General features: G+C 43.4%; 2 protein-coding genes across 6 annotated transcripts in view; one reads left to right on the top strand and one right to left on the bottom strand.

Moving 5' to 3' along the window:
* Positions 1–17,259, bottom strand: part of PRKAR1B (protein kinase cAMP-dependent type I regulatory subunit beta) — a 110,405-nt gene extending 93,146 nt beyond the window's left edge. The window contains exons 1-3 of one of the 5 annotated variants that reach the window (XM_069810189.1): positions 17,143–17,259; positions 13,824–14,030; positions 952–1,122 (exon numbers count right to left, since the gene is read on the bottom strand). In XM_069810189.1, coding sequence (XP_069666290.1) covers positions 952–1,122; positions 13,824–14,003 — 351 coding nt within the window. In that variant the 5' untranslated portion in view covers positions 14,004–14,030; positions 17,143–17,259. Of the gene's footprint in view, positions 1–951; positions 1,123–13,823; positions 14,031–14,923; positions 15,059–15,178; positions 15,307–17,142 lie in introns of those variants that run through there. The other 4 variants (XM_069810193.1, XM_069810191.1, XM_069810188.1 and 1 more) reach the window with 4 other exon arrangements.
* Positions 17,260–17,334: 75 nt separating this feature from the next.
* Positions 17,335–22,878, top strand: part of DNAAF5 (dynein axonemal assembly factor 5) — a 31,479-nt gene continuing 25,935 nt past the window's right edge. Inside the window, exons 1-4 of the mRNA XM_069810187.1 lie at positions 17,335–17,902; positions 18,341–18,525; positions 19,351–19,475; positions 19,918–20,033. Of these exons, the coding sequence (XP_069666288.1) occupies positions 17,371–17,902; positions 18,341–18,525; positions 19,351–19,475; positions 19,918–20,033 (958 nt within the window). The 5' untranslated portion in view covers positions 17,335–17,370. The remainder of the gene's footprint in view (positions 17,903–18,340; positions 18,526–19,350; positions 19,476–19,917; positions 20,034–22,878) is intronic.

A 22,878-nucleotide genomic window follows, 5' to 3' on the forward strand; every position in this document is an offset into this window, starting at 1 on the left:
GCCAGTGAACTTGTATCATAAGCAGATGACAAAAGCACATCTGACTGCAAAGGCAAAAAGTATTCTGCCAAAAAACACTGACTGACAAAATGTATTCCCATAAAGAAAAAGCTCTTTGGGTTAAAGCTACTCCAGGCGTGCACAAAAGCACATTAGTAGCATCTGTCAACCTTATGAAATGCATTTTTAGCCTAACTTCCTAAACAAACATGACATACGCTATTGTAATGTCTGTCTTTTAATAACCTTTGAAGCTTTGGCCAGTTTCAAAAAAAATTTGCAGAGTTATTAAGAGATATCAAGGATATAACATAGCTAGATATTTTTGTGAAAAAGGCAGTTAAAAAAAGAGAAGCCCAAATTAGTGCTCCTACTGAAGAAATTACCTAATTTGGGACTGGCATTTCTTCAAAGACAACGGTCCCATAAAATTCCCCAAGTATGGTCAACAGACTTCCGAAAACCCATGGGTTAGGTGGTACCCAATCAACATGGGAACAACGTGCCTGAATGGTCTAGGGAACCTAAATGACCTAGGTTAGAAGAAAACTTGAGCTAGAAGTGACTTTTTGGAAAGAAAAGGCAGGAAATGCAGCAATAGAAAAGGCTGCTTTCCAAAACTGTGAGGTTTTGACAAAACTCAGAAGCTGCCGGAATCTGTGAATATCAGGAAAATGGTTGAGAATTACCAACCCTGTCATAGGGGGAAGCAGATTAGCAGCACATCTCAAAAAAGAAAGAATAGAGAATGCTGAAGTCACATTGATGGGGAAAGTACTTAGTCGAGGAGGCAGCAAAAGAACTTGAATGTGAAGAAGATGGTCAAGCCATGCACATGCTGGCATGAAGACACCATCCTACAGGCTGACCCATGAGTCCAAATTATGAGCAAAATGTGAGTCACTTGATTGTCCTATACATCTCAGAATCAGGTAGACTGTTACACATTACCTTTCTGACATAAGAAACAGCATCTTCCTCAGTGTACACTTCTGCACTGACCCCCCCTCTCCTGCGTCGGGCTTTTACCACTGGGTTGGGAGGAGGAGGGGAAATCTCATCGTCATGAGAATCAGACTGGGAACTGGATTTCTGCCGAGCCAGTATTTGTTTGCATTCTTCCTGCAAGGCAAAAAGAGACAATGAAACATCTCTTACCCATGTAGCTAACTTGCTGGATATATTCAATTCACTCTTCTTTTACAACTGTCAGCAACCCCTTCACTTCTACATATGGATGACTGTCAATTTACACGTGTACTGCTGAAAGAAAATTCAAAATTTAATGTGAGCAGCACGAAGGACTGACACTAACTACAACGTGTGTACAGGTATCATCACTCCAATGCTTGACCTGTTCAACTCTTTCTTACATATAATGGAAACTAATGTATTATAAACTGCAGGCATATGTTTGCAGCTACTCCTGGCTGAGAAAGCAAAAGAACAAGCCTCTTTTGCTTACTCTCCAACATCACAGCTGTTATTTTCTCAGTTGGCTTGTACATATCTTTGTCTCTTGTACAGAGAACATATCAGAAGTCACAAATCAATATATTAAATAGGTTTCTTCATCTTGCTCTGTTTTGCAGGCTTACCATCATCAGAAAGAACAAAGATGCTCCCTACCCCAGAATTTCTGCCATATAACAGATTTACAATCAATGGGACTACTTCCAAGCAAATAAGATCCAAGGTAGGCTCCAGAGAACTGTGAAAAATGATGGCTGGCCTTGCACCAGCTGGCCAATAGGAAGGTTATTCTCCAAATTTCACTCATGGAATGGAGAATAAAATACAAAGGGGAATCCCTGAAGAGATAGTAACAAGAGCAGGAAACAGTATAGAAACCCTTCAAGAAAGGAAGTTGCAAGACTTTGTCAATTCATATACTGAATTATTTGACTTCTAAAGAATGGAGACAAACAAGATTACCCATAATTATAGTATTTTTCCAGAGCCCCATCTCCTATTCTTTAGCTTCCTGGGATTCAAGGGAAAGCACACAGGAGTAAAATTCCCTTTGCATCATCCATGTCTATCAGCCAAAGGAACGGGGGCCTATCTGCTCATTCCCAGCCCACCTCCTCACCCCCTGGTACCACCTCAGCCTGGCATCCTGCTCACAACACACCACACTGCCTTTGCTACTTCTTCAGTTCCTTCTTAGCTGGTCATTCTAGTCTTTGCTGACCCTGCCTACGGCAGGGGAGAACTGGAGGTGGGATGGACCACGTGTCCTGTCCTCAGCTTGTCTCATACAGGAAACCAAAGGGCAAGTGCAAGAGAGACATGAGCACTCTAAGGAGGCAACCCATCTTGTGCAGCAGTAGTTCAGTAATTTTATCTGATGTCATCTATTATATTGCCGTAGGCAAACAGTCTCAGGGTTATGTTGATCGACATAGACGCAGCCAGCTATCATCCAACAACTCCCTGAAAAACTCCAGTGTTTTTGAGACAATTCAGATTAGCGGTGTTGCAGGCTATCCAAAAGAACACGCAGTAATGCTGAGGTCCCTGCGTACAGAATAAAACCAACGTTCCTTTGACAGGGATGCCAGAACCTGGCCTCTGTCTTACACAGTTAATTTCCAGGGAGACTTTCCAGTCAGAGCTAATACGTGGAGTCAGTGGAGGAGGGAGGATCTGGGAGCACCAGCGCTAGACATGTGGCAGATTACCAACATAGCCAGTTGGTCTTATTGACAGAGGAAATGAGTTATAGTTAACTCATCAGGTATGACACCAGAAAAGAGCGGTACAGAAAACTGGCACAAGTTCACAATTTTTAAGCTTGCAAGAAAAACAGATGATTAATATATGTTTTGCCATTGATGTTTACAAATGTCTGACAAATCCAGTCATGCCACTTGTCTTATTCCAGTTTCTTTCCTCACCGTCACTGACGTTGCCCCTTTCATTCATCTAAAGAGCCTCTGACACTAATCTTTGAGGTATTATTGCTACTTGAAATAAATAACTAAATAGTATTTCCCATGCTGCATAATTCAAAGTAACAAGTCACATTCTTGTTTTGATTAAGGGACTCCTGAAATACGTATGAGACAAGCACAGAGATAAAATGTAGAGGGCTGGCTAAAGATCTGAATTGTCAAGATCCTGACCTGCCTCAGAAAGTGCCAAGTTCTTTCCAAGATCAGTATTTTTTTTAAATTGGGATTACAAGACTGCAACTCCTGGGCCATAACACAGTTGAGCTAGGTGCTGTAACCAAAAAAACAGAAAAAAACCTGATTCGGATGTATTAAATCCTTACTGAAACTTTTTCATTTCCAATTCAAATTTCAAATAGCAGCACCGGATATGTAAAAAATGACTCAGCTAGATTTTCCTATCATATAAGAACTGCAAGTCCTATTTAAGCATTCTCACCAACTTCTTCCCTACTCCCGACTGTCTCTAGCTTCCTCAACTACAATTATGCACTTGTAGAAACACAAATATTTAAAACACAAATATGTGTGCTACATACTAGCTTTATATTTAATATCTAGTCATCAAAACCAAACCTATGACTGAAGAATTTCAAATACTATTACTGGCTCTTGCAGCTTATGTATCTCTTTGATAAGGTTAACATTCTCTGTTTATATTAAATGAACACAACCATATGCACCTTCTTCATAAGGTTAACTGAAAGGTAATGAAGACCTTTCTGGACAGCAAGCAGCTGAAAGTATACTAAAAAGTAACTACAACAAGAAGGCAGTCAGGTAACTATTTAATGGTATGCAGCACTTACACAGTTCTTTTTATACATAGCATATTTACTTATAGAGAAGAGTAGTAGTTTGCCCCATTTGAATATCAAATACACACTTCTTTTTCTGTACACATTGTATAAAAGGCACTTCCAAGGAATTAATAAATAATATCTCCTCAGCCCCAGCACAGATTTATACACGAAAGAAAGCTCAGTGAGATAAAATTAATATCACAAAGCATGCTCTTAAACCCAAATACCTTTTAAAGCCAAAAAGATATTAAAGGATTATAAAGTGAGTTACCATATGATTCATTTTAAAAGGAAGTCTCTTCACTACAAACTCCTTTTATATAAACAGCAGATAGTTGACTGGCTGGCTTTTCCATATGCCGCTATTTGTAGTCTAGGTAGGATTTCCATTACTGAACTAAAGAGTGCCTTTTGAAAATAAAAGCGTATGCTCTGTCCTGGGTTAAGCTTTCAAAAAGCCGTCTTCCATATATCCTGGGGTAAAATTGCATAAATACAGCCAATATTTTAAAGGAGGAATGTACTCTCTGAAGAACAGTCTTCAAACACTGATCTTCAGACACAGCTTGATGTGAATGCTTGTGCAGAACTCACTTTCAAGTAAACACCTCACCATTTTTTGTCGTCATGACAACAAGCGATCTCACTCTCTATTTGGATGGCACAGATAATTCACAATCATATTGCCCAATTATGTCCACCTTAAAATGAGAAAACACATGGAGGACACAACTGCAAAACAGTGTAGTTGCCTTTGAGCAAGCCCCTGTGAGCATCTTGTTCTTCCCTTCATACCAGTATCTGCACTGGCTTCAGTGGAGATGCTCCTGACTTGTAGGACATATATTTGAGTGCCCTTGCTCGGCTTTCAGCTGCCAGCTGAGGAGGACACAAGTCTCACGCTGTCCTGTGTCACACCTACCAGCCCCACTGGACATCGCACATAATTTAGGGAGACTTAAATGGCAGTAGGGGACCATGTGTGCGCCGCTGACTTAAGCCTCCAGCGTCACTGCCACAGTCCAATACAATGATACATTAACACACCCTAAATCTACAAACCAACACTGTTGTGTGACAATAGCACCCTATTTCATATATAAATAATCTAATCCTACTTCTTTTCAAACCATGGTGTAAATGACCAAAACCCTAACTAACGTTGTGAACAGAAGTCTTTCTTGGGATTTCTCGAGGAGATGGATGGAGAAACTGGAATACCATTACTGACTTCAATGATAATAAACTGGAAAGAAAAGAAAATATACCATCATTGCCTCAAATTAAAGGAAAGAAGAACCAATAAATACCACCGCAGTGACCCATTTACCTTTTGAATGTTCACCTTTGGCTAAGACATTTGTGCTACAAGAGGCTGAGGTATAAAACACAGGAATTCAGCATGCTGTCCTCAGCATATGGGGTCATTGCCTTTCCTGATTAGTGTTTCCACAAGTTTTTAATGAGTTTAAACACTGCAAGTGAAGCAGCCACAATGCCAAGACAGTTTTTAGGTTCACCCTTCCTTTCAGACTGCTGCTGGAGAGCACCCGTGCTTCCTGACCCAGAAGCTTTCTTCTCTATTAGCTGGAGCATTTCCAAACAGAAATTCTCTTCCGTAGTTCCTCTCCCAGTCTCTCCTTTCAGGCTTTGTCACCACCTGGAAACTCAGATGTTTCTGCTGAAGGAAGGACAGCACCTAAGGAGGCTCCAAATCACTGTGCAGCTTTACAACAACATCCCAAGGAGACTTTTAAAAGCAAGTCAGCCGTCCGTTATCACTGCTCACTATCTCTGCTGTGCCTCCTACAATTTATTCATTGCATTCAAAAGCAACAACACAAAGTACACTCTGAATGAAATATTTTTTTCTTTTTTTTTTTTCCTCAAGCGCACTCATAAAGTTTTCTGACTGATAGACCTGGAATCTGCTTTCTATTTATCCACAGAAAATGTGCAGAATAGTTCATGCGCATGTAACTAATCTCTCTTTGCACTGGAATTGACCCAGAGGAGATGCTCTCAATACAGGAAGGTTTCTAACACCACCCCATCACTCCTGGAGGCTGACGTGATGGTTTATAGCAACTAATAAAGGCCAAAGGCAAAGCACTCCACTTTGTTGGAAGCACAGGACTGACTGATGCCATCATTGAAAGCAGGAGAAATTTGGGAGGTCTTAACAGACTTTCCAGTCTTATTTTTGCTACGATGGACAATTCTACTATTGTTATGATCATTTAGCCCTGTAATTAGAGACTTTTCACCCAATCTCAACTATTGTTCCACTTCCTTCCCGACGCGAAATGCCACCTCTTCTTCTACAGCATCACTAAAAAATATCTTTAACGTCCACCTCTCCTACTAACATATTTATCCACTCCGTAGTTATCCACCGCTTCGACTACTACTACTGCGTCCTCAGTGGCCTCTCTGCATCTCAGTTCATTCCCAATTCCCAGTCTAGGCAAAATTCTCCTGCCAAAAACCCGCCTACTCTTCTGCCGCTCTGACTGCATCGCTCGCCTTCTTGAGTCCCTTTACTGGCGTCCTTTTACCTCCTGCAACATGTTAACACTTCTTGTCTTCCCCTCCAGTGTCTTGCAGTATCTCAGCCCATCACCACCTCTTCCGTACTTTCCTACATACGCCTCACAGTAAAGTAAGAGAGGCTATGTTACAAAACACAGACCATATTTTTGAAACTTAAAAGCTTATATAATCAAAGAAACTGTAGCCAACACTTCCGATGTTTAAAATCCAGCCAAATAACAATGTATGCACGCATACCTCGTATAAGAAGAAACATGCCCACAGAAAAGCTCTATTTCTACGAGACAAATATAATTTAAACTAAAATACTAAATATTATGCCATATTTTTCAGCAACAACCAGAACACCTAAGTCACTCTGAAGTTTTTCATCACTGGGTATGTGATGACAAAGCTGCTTATTTATTTTTCATTCCAGCCTTCTAACACAGCAGACCCTTAATCCAAGAGAAACATCACCAATCTCAGTGAGGCTTACATGTAAGAGGCAGAAATGGACCATCAGAGCATAGGAAGAGATAGTTGATAATTGAGGTTATCAACAAAGAGGGAATCATAAATGCTAGCACGCCATTTTGATCCTTAAAATACTTCTGTTGTGTAGGCCCACTTAACATTCAGAAGCATACTGATGCCCTTAGATCAAATGCGCTGTTGACAGCAAGGATAGTTATACAAAATCTTGTGTTCCCTCAGTCACTTCAGAGAGGAAATTATCTTTAAAACATTTCTACATTTTCTACTCTTCAATAAAATTCTACTCAATTTATTCTCTCTTCTAAGAAATTATCTGATGTTAATACAAATATGAAAACATGTGTGTGGACTGCCCACCTTAAATATACACTCAGCTTTTTTTTCCTCTATTTTATCCTCCTCCCTTCCACATGCATTTCATTTTTGAAACGCAAAACAACTTCCGTGTGCTATGAGTGCCTTCACTGGTATTAAGGCTAGAGAGCAATTTGAACTGCATGCTCTGGCAAGAATCCATGTATCTCCCTTAACCCTTCAGTGGGATGCTCACAACTCATTAAGTATTTTTTTCTTCACAATTTGCCAATAAATCCAAGGTAAAATAATTATGGATACATTTTTATTTCAAGTTTCCCATAGCTCACTTTCTCAGTTCCCTAGCATCTTGCCCAGGGGTGATGGAGCTGGTGGGCTGAGCTCCTGGGAGTTGCAGATCCTCAACAGCTTGAGCTTACAAAGCTGTCAGAGTACAGCTCCAACACAGGCTGCCAAGCAGGCAACCCCCGAGGTGCAGACCTCAGCAGAGCACACTGGAAAGCAATTCCTCTGCCTATAGCATTTCAAAATCTAAGGGCCTTTTCTTAATTGAAACAAAGTCAAATCTCAAATAATCTTAAATCTGCTACAAAAACTCCAGTTCTCCACCCAGTCTTACTGGTGTCCAGTCAGACAGTCTCAACCCCCATCCTATGAGCCTAATTAAAATGAATTCATGAAGCATTAAAAAGGTATTTAGAAATAAGCAGTCATCATTTTCTGCATTTAGGAGAATATTAATGAGGAACTACTTGAAAACTAACTGAAAAACAAGAGCAAAACCAAAATTCATCCTCATATTGGAAATATGGTTTGATTTATATAATTTTTTACATAGCCTTTCTCCTTGCTATCATTCCTATTTGATGCCCCTCAGTTTAAAATAATTACTGTGAGAAGACAGAAAAGGCTTAGCTACCTCTGCTCCTCAAGTCACCTCCTACAGCTGAAAGAGAATAAAAGGAAATAATTTTGAAAAGAATTCATTGCCTTCCAGAAAAGCTACTGCCTCACCTTGGCTAAGCAATCAGTTGTAATGGAAAGGGTCGGTAGCTGTCAGAGCGCTTTGCCCAATGCTCTCACAACTGTAAAACAGAGAAAATAAGGAGGAATTGCAGCAGTACAGCCTCAAAACGTTCACATCCCTGAATGTGGAGTTTTACCTTGTCTGAGGCAAGTTGCTATGCAGTCCAACTGGCCTCTCAAAAGATTAGTGAGGGATTTGCTGAGCTGCAGACAAACAGGAGGGTAGGTGATCAGCCAGTTCTGCAGCCACAGACTCCAACACAGACACGATTTAAGATTTTTTTTCAAAAATCAATTAGTAAAATAAGGCTTGAAGGCCCCTATATCTGTTTGGGAGCCTATAATAGGCTGCAGTCAGCTGGGGGCAAATATGTGTATGTACCTGTTCCTAGCTGTAAAGGCCCACTAGTATCAAGAGCTTTCCCAAAGTCTGTTGTGATCTAGTGAAATCTGTCATCAGACAGTGCCTGACCCAGCACCATTTTTAACCTTACATGAATTTGGCAAGGTATTTCATTCATGTGTTTAAACCTAAGTATGAACCTGTTTCTTTAAAGCCACTCAGATGCTTAAAGATTAACATGGATTAAGTATCTTGGTGAATGTAAAACATGATAGCTTGAGATGTGAAACAAAGACAACATCCAGACTGAGTTCCCTTTCCTTCCATCACTGCACTCCACTGCTGTTAGTTTTTGACTCTGTGAACAGGAAAGCGTCTCACACTTGTAGACGTACAAAGTAACCAGGGAGCTCAGCAATGCTCTAAGGTGTTCTGCACTAGCTGGTAAAAGCACAGCTTCACTTATAACCAATTTTATTTCTTAGGAAAAAGCTTTTTTTCTCTTTCTGCTCTTATCCCCTTCACCCTCCACCCTTCCCTAAACCTCCTGCATTTAGGAAAGCTTGCCTGAGGAGTTTTAAAAATTCACCTCGTTTTTCCTTTACCTGTTCCAAGAAAACTGTCACCTCTTATAACACTGCCTGTGGCTGACTATGGCAATGACAGAAGTCCAACATGAGCTGATTTTCATCCAGCTCTCTCCAGTACTGGTATCAGAGGCAGGAGCAGAGGCTGCCCAAGCCTACTCGGAACTAGACTCACACAGCAAGGGCACCGGTGCTCCCATCACTGCATTGCTATCAGCGTCTTAGTGAGCTCAGGTATGTTCCCACATGCTTTAGCAAAATTTCTGACCACCGAGCAGATACCGCTCGACTGCTTTGCAAGCTTTGAAAGATACAGAAATATTTGTTGTATTAGTCTTTATCAAACTGCTTAGTTAATGCATTTTTTCGATAGTTTTTCCTCTGTAGGATTTTCCTTCCAATCCATAATCTCTCCTCAGCTTCTTTTAAACAAAGGAGTTATACTTCACATAATCACCTGTACTTATAAGAATGAATTTAATTGTTTTGGACAGGTTCTGGCAGAAACTCTTGACTGAAAAATTTCTTGTTGTGACAAAATGTAATACTGGGAGAGACTACTGTTGCAGTAGAAAAGCCTGATGTTCAAATTTTGATGCTCAAATACCTTTGGTTCTGAAACTCTTTATGATAAATAAATAAACTCTATTTTACCAACAGTGAATGAATTTGTAGTTTACTACACACTTCTTTTTCAGTGCTAGTTTACAGCAAACCTGTCACACAAATGCATTTATTTTTCTGACCAGGTCTGCGTGCAATACTGTCTAACATCACCAGGTGGAGCTACGCAGATAATGTCATTTTCCTTGATTTAATTACAGAGGTTATAGTCCAGGTTTTCCTAAAACTCTCTTTTTGGATGGTACCTGGAGACATGCAGCATCAGCCTGGGTCCATAAAACCACTGCCAATCCACAGGAATCCAAGACAGTAAGTTCAGTATGTGCAAGAGAGTATTTCTTGTATGTGCGCAGGGCAATAGAACAGACCAGGAGAGACCTCAGGTTAAGAAGGGATCAGCAAAGACCACCTTGCTCAGCCAGCAAAGCCACTGCTCTGAAACACACTGCATGCAAAATGGCTTCAGCAAACTACTTGGTAATGCCTGAAAATATCCTGCAGGTTCCTGCTGCTTCCCCTTCTTCTGCGTCATTTTCTTCATTAGTTCTACTCTTTATAACAATTTTTTTTTCCGCTGAACAACAGTCTAGCTTAGCCTGGCAAGACAACTCCACCTTTGATCATATAATCACAGCACTAAACAGCCTGACACTAATGAAAGTTTTGCAGTCTCAGTATAGCTGAAAATACAAGGCTTTGCCTGTAACTTCTTAGTAATTAACTTTTTTACATAAGGTAAGAACTGGAGATAAAAGATGGGTTCCCTGTCTTTTCTGCTATGCCTTCTTTAGTCCTCAAGTAAACAGGACCTAATTACAGCTATTAAAATAGTGCCAGAGTTTCTTAGCTAACATCTATTCCCCTGCTCTAAAAAACCCAGTTAATACCCCTAAGGGAAAGGTTTTCCTCACCCCATCCACCAACAAAGTGTTCTATACAGTCACAGGGAAATGTAAAACAAATTATTCAAAAGAGAACTTTACATATTTTTTTAAAATCTCAGGTATCTAAACTGATTTCAAATCTCTTCTGTCCTGCATGGAATGTTAAGAGATTTTTACAAAGTAACTGTTAACATAATCAGAGTACATGTCACCTTGAAGTTCGTAGGTCACAGCATATGAAAACTGACTTGCAACCTTCAGAATATAGAAACTTAGGCTGATTCCCAGCAATTATGGGCATCTTAAGACAAGCAGGTCCTGTCAATACTAAGTGAACAGAAACATATCTACAATTATTTTCATAGTTACGTTTTTTAATACTATACTTGACATAAATAAGCTGCAAACTTAAAAAGTCATCAGGCTTTTCTTTCTAACCTTGGCACTTCTCCAGATGAAAATGATGACTACAGAATCAAATGTCAAACCTCAATCTCCAGCACTTTCTTCCTAATTATTTATTCATGTTCTCACTTTACAGCCCTCTCAGGCCGTGTCTATACTGTGAAATAAAAAATGGCCCAGCCATGGACATGAATACTAGCCCAAGACAGTCCACATCCCTCAACTATTAGCTCATTCCCTGGCTCTGTTCTGAGCCGCTCTTACTGACTCCTGCCAAAACAAACCTGCTCCTAGACGTGTTAGACCTAAGAATTATATTTGGGCCAGTTAGTGTCGTGGGGTCAGGGGTTAGCCCCTGGCCCTTTTTCATTTAGCAGTACAGATGTAGGCTGAAGGCAATGGACCTAACTCTGATGTCATCAGAATTAAGGTGAAAAGCATTTATGATCTGGTCTGATCTTGCATATGATAATAAATCTTTCACTTCTGAGTTGATTTTATGAGATGTAGTTAAGAATTAGCAAAACGAAATAAACTTTATTTTTGTATTCACCTTTGAGGTAGCTCCAGTACATTGATGTGGATCGAGCTCTACACATTTTCCATAAGCTCCTTTTTTAACCCCTTGAAAAATATCCCACACTTTATCTCTAAACTGCCCACATGATTTTTTGACAGATAAACTGTTATTCTACTTCAGTGGAACGTGTTGTCTATTTTAATGAGTTTGGAAAAAAAAACCAAAATACCACACTTTGGTGGAAAAATGCATGACTTTGTTTAGAAAATCGTGCTTAAACGCAAAGATTTTCACTCCTCTCCCTGCACAAGACAAAGATTAAAGGAGCTAATAGCAAACGTGCCATATCAGTGTATTGCTTATTCACATACAAAAATCTAACAGGCAATTGCTAAATTCACAATTCCATTAAGATTCTTCAAAGTACTTACATATGACAAATGTCTTCTAAAAACAGGATAGAACTTATTGAAATGATTTCTTTATCTTTACAAGCCTTCCTTCAACTGTTAGTATGCAACCGATCAAGTCAAAATACTACCCTACAGCAGAAAATCCTCCACAGTGCAATTCATATCAAGATAGTCCTTGGAGATGCCTGGGCAAAGAAGTCAAACTGCTGTAGGAACAAGAACTACAGTGCTGGAAATCTCCAGAAGCATCCTAAAGCCCTTAGACTCCACAGGCTTAGCTTCCAGACTGCTCTACATAGTCAGTGGCAAGATTTTTTCCTTCTGTACTAAGCATGATATTCGCTGAATTTGATGCCTTGAGACTGGTTGATTCTAAATCATCTCCTTTCATTTTGAGACAAGTGATATCCACCAGCTTCTGTGTTTGCATCCTGATCTATACCCTACTACAGGATTCTGGTATCTGCTGTTCTCTGGGAAATAACAGGAGATTACATGAAAGAATATATAATTTCTCAAGGGTAGGAACTGACTTCCTGTCTCAATTCTGTGTACTGTGTTTAGATCAATAAAGCCAAACTCCCCAATAGAACTCCTCAAGTAATCCCACTAGCTATGGAGAATAGCCTAAAATACTACAGCATATTTTAACATTTTTTGCAAAAATGGTCTTTATCCTTCTTGCCAGGAAGTCCAGAGTTGCACACATTAACACAGATGATAATTCATAACACGGTAAAGGAAATTCAAGAGATTTCACTCTCTCAAAATGGGTCTTGGCTCTCAGAAGTTTAGAATATGCAGAACTAAGATTATTTTTTTTTTAAATAACAAGCATTACAATTAAAAAACGTCTTGTACTTCCTACCCATTCCTGATGTTCCAGACACTCTTACTGGGCTTCCACCAAAATGCAAGATTTGCATTTTTGTAAAGCTACACAAATTTGGCATATACTCACCTATACAAAAATTTATCAGAAAAGCAGACAATGAGATGTATAAAATGTTTGTATCACCTGTAATATATCAGCTCTATGTATTATTCACTAGTTATCATTGTTCTTGCTCTGTCCTTACAAAATTCTGTCTCTAGAAGGAAAAACCTACATAAAACCAGTATCTGAAGCCTACAAACTTCCGACATATCCTTCCAAAAAAGTGAATAATCCTCTTCTTAAACTAAGTATACAAATAAAGTCTCTGGCAGACTGAGGACTAACCAACAACTTGCAGCCCTGTGCTCCCATTTATTTCTGGAGAAACCCCATCCCCAGAGAAAAGTTGTGCTCACACAACATGCCATTCCTGCAAAAGGCATCCATAGGCTTTAGTAAGAATTTGTCTGAGAATGTTTTAAACTGTTTCTGCCTCTACGCTGCTTTTGAAGACAGTCACAGTATGTGAAGTCTCTCTTGGAGGATCCTGGGATAAGCAATGCAGATGGGCGAGAGCAGCGTAATCAAATGGCAAAGTGTTCAATGATTTTCAGAACTTGCTGATTCCCTGATTTTGTTCAGTTTTAGGGGACGGTAAAACCACATCACCTGGCACTGGAATAAAGAGGGAACAGCATCTTTTGCTCTTGCAGGCAGGTTCTTGCCATAGATCAGAGCTCAGGACACCATGTAACATAACACAAAGTATGCTCGTAACATTTTGGGTCATTTTTAACAAGTACAGTTCGATGAGAAACTATAATTTTGGTGTTACGCACAAAAAATTCTATACAATAGCCAATATTATAGTAGACCAGCAAATAAAGGCTTGGGTTTTTTCTTCTACCAGCCTGTTTTTTAACAGTAGCCCGATAATTTGAAATTTAAAAGGAAATATGTACCAAAATATTTGAAACTTTTTAAACAACCTTTTTCATTTTAAAAATCGAAAATTGTAAGTCACCTGGAAATCACTGACCTTTTCTAATTTTTCAAAGTGTTCTCTGAGGAACTTCATGGGTCGGTCTGGCTTTGCTATGCAAAGGTTTACAATGCACTCTTTCAAAATCTGCTGGATGTTGTGCTTCTGAACATAGAGTTCACATCCCTTCAGGCTCTCATCTTCTTCCACATTGCAGGAAGAAGCAGCAGCAGCCATCTTCAGGCTTGTAAACAGAAAACAGACCTAGGTAAGAAAATGGTGCAAGAAAGAGATAAGAGGCAGTTCCCAAATCCTTTGTCAGAGAGATCTGGAGGAGCAAAGATATTTTAATATTGCCTGTTGCCTATTCAAGAGCTATCGATTCTGAACGTTTTAATGTTCTGGGGCTGTAGGTGGAAATGCTGAACCATGTCATCTTTGTACGACCAACATAGCAGTAAGTACAAAAAGAGCATTTTACCTCCCAGACGGCAGTCAACCTTTGGAAATAACGGTGTGATTAATTGTACAAGGCCACGAGTTTCAAAGACAGCTATTAAATGACGGCGTAAAGCCTTGCTTTCCTATCCCCTTGGGGACTCCTTGCCCGTCACCAGAAACCCCGTTTTCCGCAACAGAAGGATTTTTGGTAAATTTTAACATCTCCCCCGTTCACAGCGAACGACCCATTCCGGTCCCGGGGGAGATGGGGAGGAGGGGGCAGAGTGGCCCAAAGGGAAGTTTGGTAACTGGGGGGGGGGGGGGGAAACAACCCCAAACCCCTCTTTATTTCCCCCGGCCAGCATATGACGGCTCCATTAGAAACCAAAAACCGCGAGGCCAGCTTTTACACCGGCCTCCCCGCCGCCCCTACCCGGGACGCCGGCACCCCGGGGGCGGCAGAGGCTGAGCGGGGGGGCGGCGGGGAGCCGGGCACGGCGGCCGGGACGACCCCGACCCCGGCCCCGACAGCGGGGCAGGCCCCGGGAGGCGGGAGAGCCCCCCCCCACCCCGGGCCCGGCCGGGCGTCCCCCGGTGCCGGAGGCAGCGCATCCCCCGGGCCCGGGCTGGCGGATCGGCCCCTTCCCTGCCCACCCCCGCCGGGCTCCGCGGGGGGGAGCGCGGGGCCACCGGGAACGGAGAGGGCCGGTAAATACCTGGGTGGCTGGGGCCGGCTGAGCGGCGGCGGCTCCTCTCTCCTTCCCCGGCGGTGGAGGCGGAGGAAGGGGCTCCCCCGCCGGTATCCGCACTGCAGCCGCCGCCGCCGCCTCCTCCTCCTCCCCTCGCTGCCCGCCCGGGGCCGCGGGGCGCCGCGGGGACCCCCTACCCCCCCCCCGCACCCCGCCGCTCCCGCACAAAGGCTCCGGCCCCGCCGCCGCTCGCCCGCAGGAAGTCCCGCCGCCGTCACTCACCGGCGGGCGCGGCCTTCCCGCCGCCTCCGCGGGAGAGGCGGCACGGACCCGACCCGCACCGCACCGCACCGCGCCGCGCCGCACGGCCGGCCCCGCCGCCGCGCTGAGGACGGGCTGGCCTTGAAGGACAGGCCCGGCCACGAAGGACGGGATGGCCGCGAAGGACAACGGCCTGGCCGTGCAGGACAACGGCCTGGCCGTGCAGGATGGGCTTGGCCACGAAGGATAAGCCTCACCACAGGGGACGGCCTGGACACGAAGGACAACAGCCTGGTCACAAAGGATGGGCTGGCCATGAAAGGTGGCCTGGCCACAAAGAATGGGCTGGCCGTGGACAATATCCTGGCCATGAAGGATGGGCTGGCCATGAAACGTGACCTGGCCAGGAAGAAGGGGCTGGCCAGGAAGGGTGGCCTGGCCAGGAAGAACAGGCTGGCCATGAAGGATGGCCTGGCTACAAAGGACAGGCTGGCCGTGAAAGGTGGCCTGACTGTGAAGGATGATGGCCTGGCCATGAAGGACAGGCTGGCCACGAAGGACGGGCCTGGCTAAGAAGGACGGGCTGGCCATGAAAGGTGGCCTGGCCACAAAGGATGGGCTGGCCATGAAACGTGACCTGGCCAGGAAGAACGGGCTGGCCAGGAAGGGTGGCCTGGCCAGGAAGAATGGGCTGGCCATGAAGGATGGCCTGGCTGGCTGTGAAAGGTGGCCTGGCCATGAAGGACAGGCTGGCCACGAAGGATGGGCCTGGCTAAGAAGGACGGGCTGGCCATGAAAGGTGGCCTGGCCACAAAGGATGGGCTGGCCATGAAATGTGACCTGGCTAGGAAGATCGGGCTGGCCATGAAGGATGGCCTGGCCATAAAAGGTGGCCTGACCATGAAGGACAATGGCCTGGCCACAAAGGACGGGCTGGCCATAAAGGATGGCCTGGCCATGAAACGTGGCCTGGCCAGGAAGAACGGGCTGGCCGTAAAAGGTGGCCTGACCATGAAGGATGATGGCCTGGCCACGAAATGAAGGATGGGCTGGCCACAAAGGATAGGCCTGGCCATGAGGGACGGGCTGGTGAGTCAAGGCAGGAGCACGGCAGCCCCAGTGCTCTCTGTGGCACACAAGCTGCCAGGCCTGTTGCACCCCAGAGCTCTGGAAGGGCTGGGCAGGGCAGCTCACCAGCTCGGTCGCTTGGGTATTTAAAGCAAAGCCATCACACCCAGGAGCACCTCTCTGCAAGGCCCGTGAGGAGCGTGGCTGCAGCTGGGACTCGGCCACAGGCCAGCGCCTTTGCTGGGCCAGGTGACGGCATGCGCTGCCAGCAGTGCTCCAACGGACGGTAATACTTCCTCTGTTCACAGGGAATTCATGGTCGCAGCTCCCACAGAATAAAAGGTGAATAAGGACCCCAAAGGTTCGCAGTCAAGCTAGGAGCAGCATAACAAGAGAATAAACTCCATGCTGGTAAATACAAGGCTATTTTAAAAGGATAATATGAATTAGTTCTGCAGTTTATTGCACTTTAAACTGAGTATGATTAGTCAAGGAAAAGACCCCAACAACCTTTTCTGTTTGATGGGCGTTGATTGCACAGTCACCAGAATAGCACACAAAAGTTACGTTGTGTAAAGGATGTGTAAGCACAATACAAGCACAGTATCTATACACATTAAGTAATACAAATGAACACTAAAAATTGTGTAAAGCTGTTGCAGAAACCGGTGCCCCTGCAGTATTGATCCCTCCGGAGAAAAACAGAGAAGGGAAAAGCAATGCCAATAGCGTGTTACACGTGAAAGTTTCCACACGGTAACACCCTCATCCCCAGCAGGTGTGCTGCGCTGTGGTGGGCCGGGTCGCTTCGCCTTTCCCCTCAGTCCTTCTACCCGCGGGTTTCTCTCAGGTTTAGCGTCCCTTTCTCCCCGCGTGATGCGAACAACGGGCCCCTCTCTTGCTGGTAGCTATCGTACCTGCTGAAACTACCGCCCTGCCGCCTCGGTGCCTTGCTGTGGGGCCCGCGGCGTCCCCTCAGAGCGGCGCAGACACGGCCGCAGCGGGGCCGTCCCCTCCCGCCCTGTCGCGGGCAGGACCAACCCGGCCCCGCACAGCTCGGCCTCGCCGTAAAGCGCTCGCCCGCCGTCGTAAAAGCCTCGCGCGTCCTTAGCAACGCCGCCGCACTTCCGTGGCGACGGCGGAACATGGCGGCGGCCGGGGCGGCCGAAGTGGCGCAGGCCTTGAGCCGGCCCCTGAGCTGCCTGCGGGAGCCCGACTGCGGCCGGGCGGCTCGGCTGCGGGCGCTGGAGGCTATCCGGGCCGAGGTGCAGGAGCGGCCGCTCTCGGCCGCCGTGGTGCAGGAGGTTTTCGGGGCGCAGCTGGTGCGGCCGCTGGCGCGCTGCCTGGCGGGGGACGCGGCGGAGCGGTGCCGGGAGCTCGCCCTCCAGCTCCTCTGCCACGGGCTCAGCCGCGGCGACCGGCCCGGCGAGGCGCTGCCCGTCCTCCTGCCGGCCCTGGCCCAGCGCCTCTGCCCGCCGCAGGGCTTTGAGCCCAGCGAGGAGTTGCGCCTCGGCCTCGTCCAGCTCCTGAGCCTCCTGCTGCAGCGCTGCGGGGCCTCCGTGGGCCCCTACCTCACCGACGTTATCCGCATCCTCCAGGCCACCCTCCTCGACCACTATGCCGAGGTCAGGCGTGAAAGTTGCAGGTGTGCCGTGGCCTGCGCCCAGGCCGTGCCAGGTGGGGCCTAGGGATGGGCAAAGGGGGGGCGCGGTGGGCTGATGTGAGCCTGCAGTCTTCTGGGGGGACAGGGGCTGAGGTAGGGACCAGTAGGAAGTTACAGGGATGCAACCAGGAGAGAGGAAGAGAGGGAAGAAGTTGCACACACCCGCACAGGTGCGCCTTGCAGGCCTTGGAGGATCTGTTGGAGAAGAACCATGCCAGGGATGGATGCTGTGCCGTACAACGTGTGGGTAGTGGTGGGAGGAGGGGGTTAGGGGAGTGCATGTGGGCTAGTGTTCGGCTTTAATATAGTATAAAGTTAAATTTGCATGCCGCATAAATGCGGCAATATTCATCAGGCCGCTGTTCGTAGTGTTACGGATATCATGTTGCTCAAGATCTGTCACCCGCGTAGAGGAAGGCACGTCTGAAGTTTCTGTCTCTCTGCCCTAACAGAGCACTTCCATATGCAGTCAGAATCTTTGATAAAACCCTTAATGCAGACAATTTCGCACCAGCACTACAGAGTTCGTGTTGATGTAATTCAGGCTACTGGAGCAGTGATACAGTTTGGAAATGGAAAGTCTGTGGATGATGTTCTGTCTCATCTGGCCCAGCGATTGTTTGATGAGATTCCCAAGGTGTGCCTTTTTTTTTCTCCTGGATTTACTTTAAATCTGCTTTGGGGTGGGTTTTTTGGTGTTTCCTCACCCCCCGCAACTTTCAGGTTTTGTTCATTCAGTTGAGATATGTAAATATGTCACATACAGGCTTTGTCAACTGAAAGCTATCCAAAACCAAGGCTGGTGACCTATTTAGCTGCCGTCTAACTCTGCAGGCTGTTGAAGTTTGTAGGCACCTTTTTATTTTAATGGGTGTCTTCAATTCTTCTGTCAAATCTCTGGGACTTGATTCTATGGCCTTTTCAGGTGCTTAACAAACACTTATGGTATTGGTCCCTTGGTTGCACCTATAAGGTGCAACCGAGGCAGTAATTTTAAAATGTGTAACTTAATCATAACTAAAATATTTTGATTATTGAGTGGGTGTATTCACATTATTTAGTTTAGGCTTCCTTTATAGTGAACAGAGAAAACTGTCTTCTGGAGATGTGCTTGGAAAGCTTCAAATTCCAGAGAAATGTACATTTCTTACATTCTCAGAGAGATATTAACCGTGAAAATTTAGTTTGCTGAGTTAGATCTGTAACTTGTCTTTCTCTCAGAGATGTGCTTTTATGCAGCAAGTAGTCTAAGATTTAACTAAGCCAGCGTGAGAACACAAGAGGGAGCATGATACCTTGCATGTTACTTAAGATGCTTGCTGCAAGTGAGGAAATCCTGGGTTCTTGTAATTTCTTCTGAGACTCTTGATGCAGTTTACCAAGTCTTATATACTGAAAGCAATTTTTTTTTTCCCTAGTATTTTCCTGACACATTTAAAATAGTCTTTTTGTATCCATGTAGGTTCGGCACGCTGTAACAACTGTCATTGGAGAATGGTTGTTGCACCTACAAGATAGATACTCCTATTTTCACAAGTTGATCCCTTTATTACTCGGCAGCTTTACTGATGAAATTCCTGAAAATACGTAAGCAGAACACGTTTTTTGGGTTTTTTTTCTTTTCTTTTTTTGTTCCCCCTAAATAGTTGTCATACATGGAAATGTTTCTGTGTTTATAGATGTATTGCTTGAAGGAGAAAAACCCACATTACCACATTTGCTTGTTTGTTTTCTCTTAAACCCGAAATGATAGCATTATCTTCATTAACTTTTGTTATACTGCCCTTTTATGATACCTTCAAGTAAGTAGACGAAGTAGACAGAGACAGAATTATCCTTTGGAAGCGGTAACCTCTGTCCACTGAGTACAAAAGAAGTACAAACTCTCAACTATATGCCTAGGTTAAATGGCAGGAATACTTCCCATCCTTCCAGCTGAATTTAAGAAGTCAGATTTTCTAGAAGTCTCATTTTAAAATGTTTTTCTTTTGGGGGCATGATGGTATAAAACTCTTTATTTTATGTCTAGGAAACTGGCTTGGACTTATTGGGAAAAGATAGGCTTGCAGTGGGAGAAAGAGAATGAAGAAGATCTGAAGGATAAGATCGATTTTAGTGTTTCACCATCTCATTATCCCAAAGGAGGTAAGTGTTGCACTGAAAGTGGTTTTTACTTCCTGAATAATCCTGAGAGCTGCAGTGCAGTAATGACAGCAGAGCAGGATGTGTAATATTCATTATAAGTTGTAATATTACTTAATGTATAGGGGTAGCATATATATATATTAAAATACATAGCATATATAAAATTATTTAAATTATTTATTTTAAATTTAAAAAAACATTTGTTCAGTAACTACATTCATTTTTTCCATTAATCCCAAAGTGTATTTTGGAGAAAGAGTAAATGAAAATGCTTGTGCTGAAAAACAGGTAAAGTAGTGCTGCAGAAGCAGCAGAAAGTTCTCCATTAGCCAACAGCCAGGTGGAGAATGGGCATAGAGTTGACCAGAAAGGAAGGCAGGGCTGAAGAACCTGTGAGCTGAGTCCCTGAATAATAAGAACTAGACACAGCATTAGTGATCGACAGAATTGGTATGAAAGAAAAATTTGCAGTGAAATGATTTCAGATGTCTTTGTGAGACACTGGGATGCTAACTAAAATCTGCCAGTGTACATGAAGAATGCGGGAATAGAAACAATAATTTCCTTTATTATACACAAAAACAAGATATGCAGCACGGTTAGATTACTTTTTAGTACCATTTATAGGTAGCTTTAAAACGTTATGTTTGCAGTAGCTTGAAGCTTGCTTCCTGTCTCAGGTTCATAAAGTTAATGTTTAAAAATATGCATATGGGTGTTTGTAAGAGAGAAGGTTTAAATGGGTCATTTATTGATTTCTATACTCATATTTAACAGAACAAAAACTCTTTTGGTGTGAAAGAACAGGTTCATGCTTGACTTGTGCCTACGTGACAATCACATCACAGAATACCCAGCAGCAAAATCCTTTCCATGACGGTGGCTTCCGGAGTCCTTTCTTCTTTGAAATTACACTTTTTTTTTTTTTTTAACCCCCTTTAAAGTTGTTTTACTCAGTAATGCTTGAATGAAAGGGGAAGCACTTCATAATGGTGACTGGTTTGACAGAACTGTTTAGCTTTGAAAACGGGCAAGTTGATCTGTTATCCTTTCCAATTTTTTTTTCTTTCTTCCTTATTTTATATATAATACTACCTCAGGGGTTTGTAAATGGTAAAGAATGCTTTTACTTCCACTAGTGATGGCAGAAACTTTTTTTTTTTTTTGGCAGTCAGAGAATTTTTTAACACGCATAAACTAATGAAGTTGAGTGTCTAAGCTCCAGTCACTTATTTTGCAATGACCCATGATATAGTGAAGGTCATAAAGGGCTTCACATGCTAGTCCTTGAAAAAGTTGTTACCATTTATGTCGCTAATATTGTTATCTTGTTCAGTTTTCTCTAGGTGTGTGTTGGGTTTTGTGTGTATGTACACTGTTTTGTTGTTTGGGTTTGTTCTTTTGTTTTTTGGGGGTTTTTTTTAGAAAGGGACACCTATCAATTACTTCATAATTAAATGACATGTACTCTGAAATAATCTTCTTGGAACAATAAATATGCTCAATGAATTTGGGCAACTTTCCAGCCCTGCAATTAATTGACTTTTCCTGCATCTTGCTTGGTAGAATGATGCAGTTAAGGCTTGAATGTGACATGCGTACACACACACACACACACACACACACAACTAAAGAATATTTTAAAGAAATAACCTGATAATTTTGGACTTGAGTCCCAAATTAACAGTGACTTTAAGATATAATTTCCTGCTGCTTATCTTTACTTCCAAATTGTATGTCTTATTAACAGTCAGGCTTTATGTGACAAAAGAGAAGAAAAATGAGAGGAAAGAATGATTGGCTACTTAATCTTACAGATAAGAAACTTTATCAGAGATGCTAGTATACCTTAGTTTCAAGTAATAATTTGTGGTGTCCTGCCACAGACTGTATATGGGTGAGTTGTTATTATGTGTGTCATTCCCCTCCACAAACATTTGTATTTTTTTTTTTTAATATGGTAAAGATGTATTTTAACACTTTGTTGCCCTTTCTTCTGACTTATTTAATGTACTGGAATATCTTTTTACAACTGTGAGTTTATAGTACATTTTACTTGCCTGTCTTTGTCCAACTGTTAAGATAATGGACCTGACATATGAGCCCCCCTGTGCTTTGATCTCACGATGACAGATATTGCAGGTCAGAGGAAGAGTAGAGTTAGACCTCATACCTGGTGTCATCCAACCAACCAAATAGCTTTCCATTGAGTAACAGCAGTCATTGCCTTAGGATACAGGTGCAGACAGTTTATAGCAGGGAAGTCTTTGACAGGAGTAGCTACAGGGATAAATGCCTGCATTTGAACATCTGAAATGAAGGAGCTGCTGATAAAGGATGGTCCAAATTCTTTAAACAAAATTCTGCCTCGGGTTGAATAGGATGCCAGTTTGTATTTGCTGTCTCAAGTTGATTTCTTTATTTGACCTTTTGCTATTCATTGTCAGTTTTCATAATCCAAAATGTTATCCTCCATTGACAAAAGAAGCAGTAATTCGTGTCCTGATGCTTGAATTTCTCCCTGCCCCCCCCACTCTAGGTATTTCGTAGGCGTTTCTATAAGCCTTTTGTATTCTTCAGACCATTTACTTTAGTCTGTTTTCCTTTTAACATTTGTAGTTACACGGGCCAATGTAGGAAAATGTCCTGAGACAACTCAGTCATTTCCTTTCTGAGCCTTTACAAGAGAACTCTGTACCAGAAATGAAAAATGCACTCGCACAGTCAATGTTTTTTGACACCTCATAATGAATAATGTTTAATTCTTAAAACAGTATGTGAACATAGCGTGTGGCAATTATAAGATGGTGGTTCTCAGAGAACAACTTTTCAGATTTTGTTTGTA

The sequence above is a fragment of the Haliaeetus albicilla genome, chromosome 22, assembly GCF_947461875.1.
Source record: "Haliaeetus albicilla chromosome 22, bHalAlb1.1, whole genome shotgun sequence".
NCBI classification, from domain to species: Eukaryota; Metazoa; Chordata; class Aves; order Accipitriformes; family Accipitridae; genus Haliaeetus; species Haliaeetus albicilla.